At 42.1% G+C, this 1713-nt stretch overlaps 1 protein-coding gene across 1 annotated transcript in view; it reads left to right on the forward strand.

The window, feature by feature from the left end:
* The window catches only part of LOC137639094 (protein GrpE-like), a 2459-nt gene extending 971 nt beyond the window's left edge, over positions 1-1488 (forward strand). Inside the window, exon 3 of the mRNA XM_068371421.1 lies at positions 1483-1488. Coding sequence (XP_068227522.1) covers positions 1483-1488 — 6 coding nt within the window. The remainder of the gene's footprint in view (positions 1-1482) is intronic.
* The last annotated feature ends 225 nt before the right edge of the window (positions 1489-1713 follow it).

The raw sequence follows: 1713 nt of genomic DNA on the forward strand, positions 1-1713 counted from the left end.
TGGAATGAGGAAAGTGAGACTTAACAAGACAAGTTTAGAAATCTCGACCGAGATGGATATTAAGGATGGTCAGAAGGCAGATGTCCAAAAGGATGTCAGAGACAATAAAAGTGAGGAAAAAGTAGTCGAGGCAGAGGACCAGGATCCCAACGGACGTAAGGCTGAGAAGGAGGAAGTTGCAGGGGCATCTGGTGTGGGTCAAGTGCTTGGCTGGCTACTAGCCTCAAAAGGCGCTCTCCCTGACACCAATAACCGCCAAGAAGAGCAGAAGCTCGAAAAGGAAACTTCCAGGGACGAGGAGGGGGAGGAGAAGCAAAAGGAAGAAAAAATTGCAAAAACTACTAGAAAACCTATCGTGTTTGACCTGGAACCCGAGAAGCCCAAAAGTAGTCACGTCACCTTCCAAGGTGAAAAGGTTAGAGCCACCACCACAAGGGACTGTGGCCTCAACGGGTACGTGGCTGTCGACTTGAATGTCCCGAGGAAGTTCCACAGAGCCATATATGGAGTGGAAGGAAGGCTGCTGATGGAAATCACCCGGCAGAGTGGAGTCAGCTTAATAGATATGCCACGAAAGCCCGAATATAGTAATTTAATCACCATCAGTGGTACCATTAAGCAGGTTCAATTAGCAGCTGATCATATCGAATGGCTTCTGAGGAGTCTCACTGGTACTTAAATACTTTGATCAGCAAATGCATAAAAAAAAAAAAAAAAAAAAAAATGAAAAAAAAAAAAATGAAAAACCCCCAAAAAAGAAAGGAAAAAAAAAAAGTTTAATTTCAGTTTATTTTGTGAGGGAAAGGAGATTCAGCCGAGTTTTGCCAGGACTAAACCTTCAGATAATTGTGCTCAATCCAATCAGGACAAGTTCGAGATACCACATCCACAGGAAGGAGATCCCCTACCCCCCACAGGGATCTATGGACTGACTGATTGACAGACAGCTAGAGGGAGGATACTTGGAAGGACTGATCAGCTTGGAGGATGCAAGGGTTAACTATCCAGCTTGAATTACAACTCTTGGAATAACCTGGAAGACAATGGCCTACTGAGGGAAGAAACCCCGCTGATTCTAGTATGCTCTGTACCTTGATGGACGAGTACAAGCTGTTTGTCAAGTGTACAAATGGTCGGATATCTAGATCTATTCTTTCGGATATCAACCTTCGGGTGGTTCTGGGGAAATAATCTAGAAGACCGGCTCTGCAGAGGGAACGAGCTAGGCTTCCTCTAGTAGGCAGTCTTGTCCTTACAGGTGGGACCAAGATAATCAGCTAGTAAAGGAAGCTGCGCCTCTTCGGAGCAGGTCAGTCTGGAAAGGTGTTCTGATATCAAATGGCTGCTGATGAAGGTTGAACAACTGGGATGAGCAGAGTAAGTTTTGGTCCTTACAATTGGTGAGCTGATGCCCTCACAAAATTCTTCATTTTTTTAGGCTTAAGGTTTTTTTTAAGGCTTAAGTTTTTTTTTTTTTTTTAGGTTTAAGGTTTTTTTTAGGTTTAAGGTTTTTTTTTAGGCTTAAGGTTTTTTTCTTAGGTTTAAGGTATTTTTTAGGTTTAAGGTTTTTTTTTTTTAGGCTTAAGGTTTTTTTCTAGGCTTAACGTTTTTTTTAGGCTTAAGGTTTTTTTTTAGGCTTCAGGGTATTTTTTTAGGTTTAAGGTTCTTTTTTAGGCTTAAGGATTGGCTATGCAGGTGAAGAAACCCTGATAA

This window comes from Palaemon carinicauda, chromosome 1, assembly GCF_036898095.1.
Source record: "Palaemon carinicauda isolate YSFRI2023 chromosome 1, ASM3689809v2, whole genome shotgun sequence".
Lineage (NCBI taxonomy): Eukaryota > Metazoa > Arthropoda > Malacostraca > Decapoda > Palaemonidae > Palaemon > Palaemon carinicauda.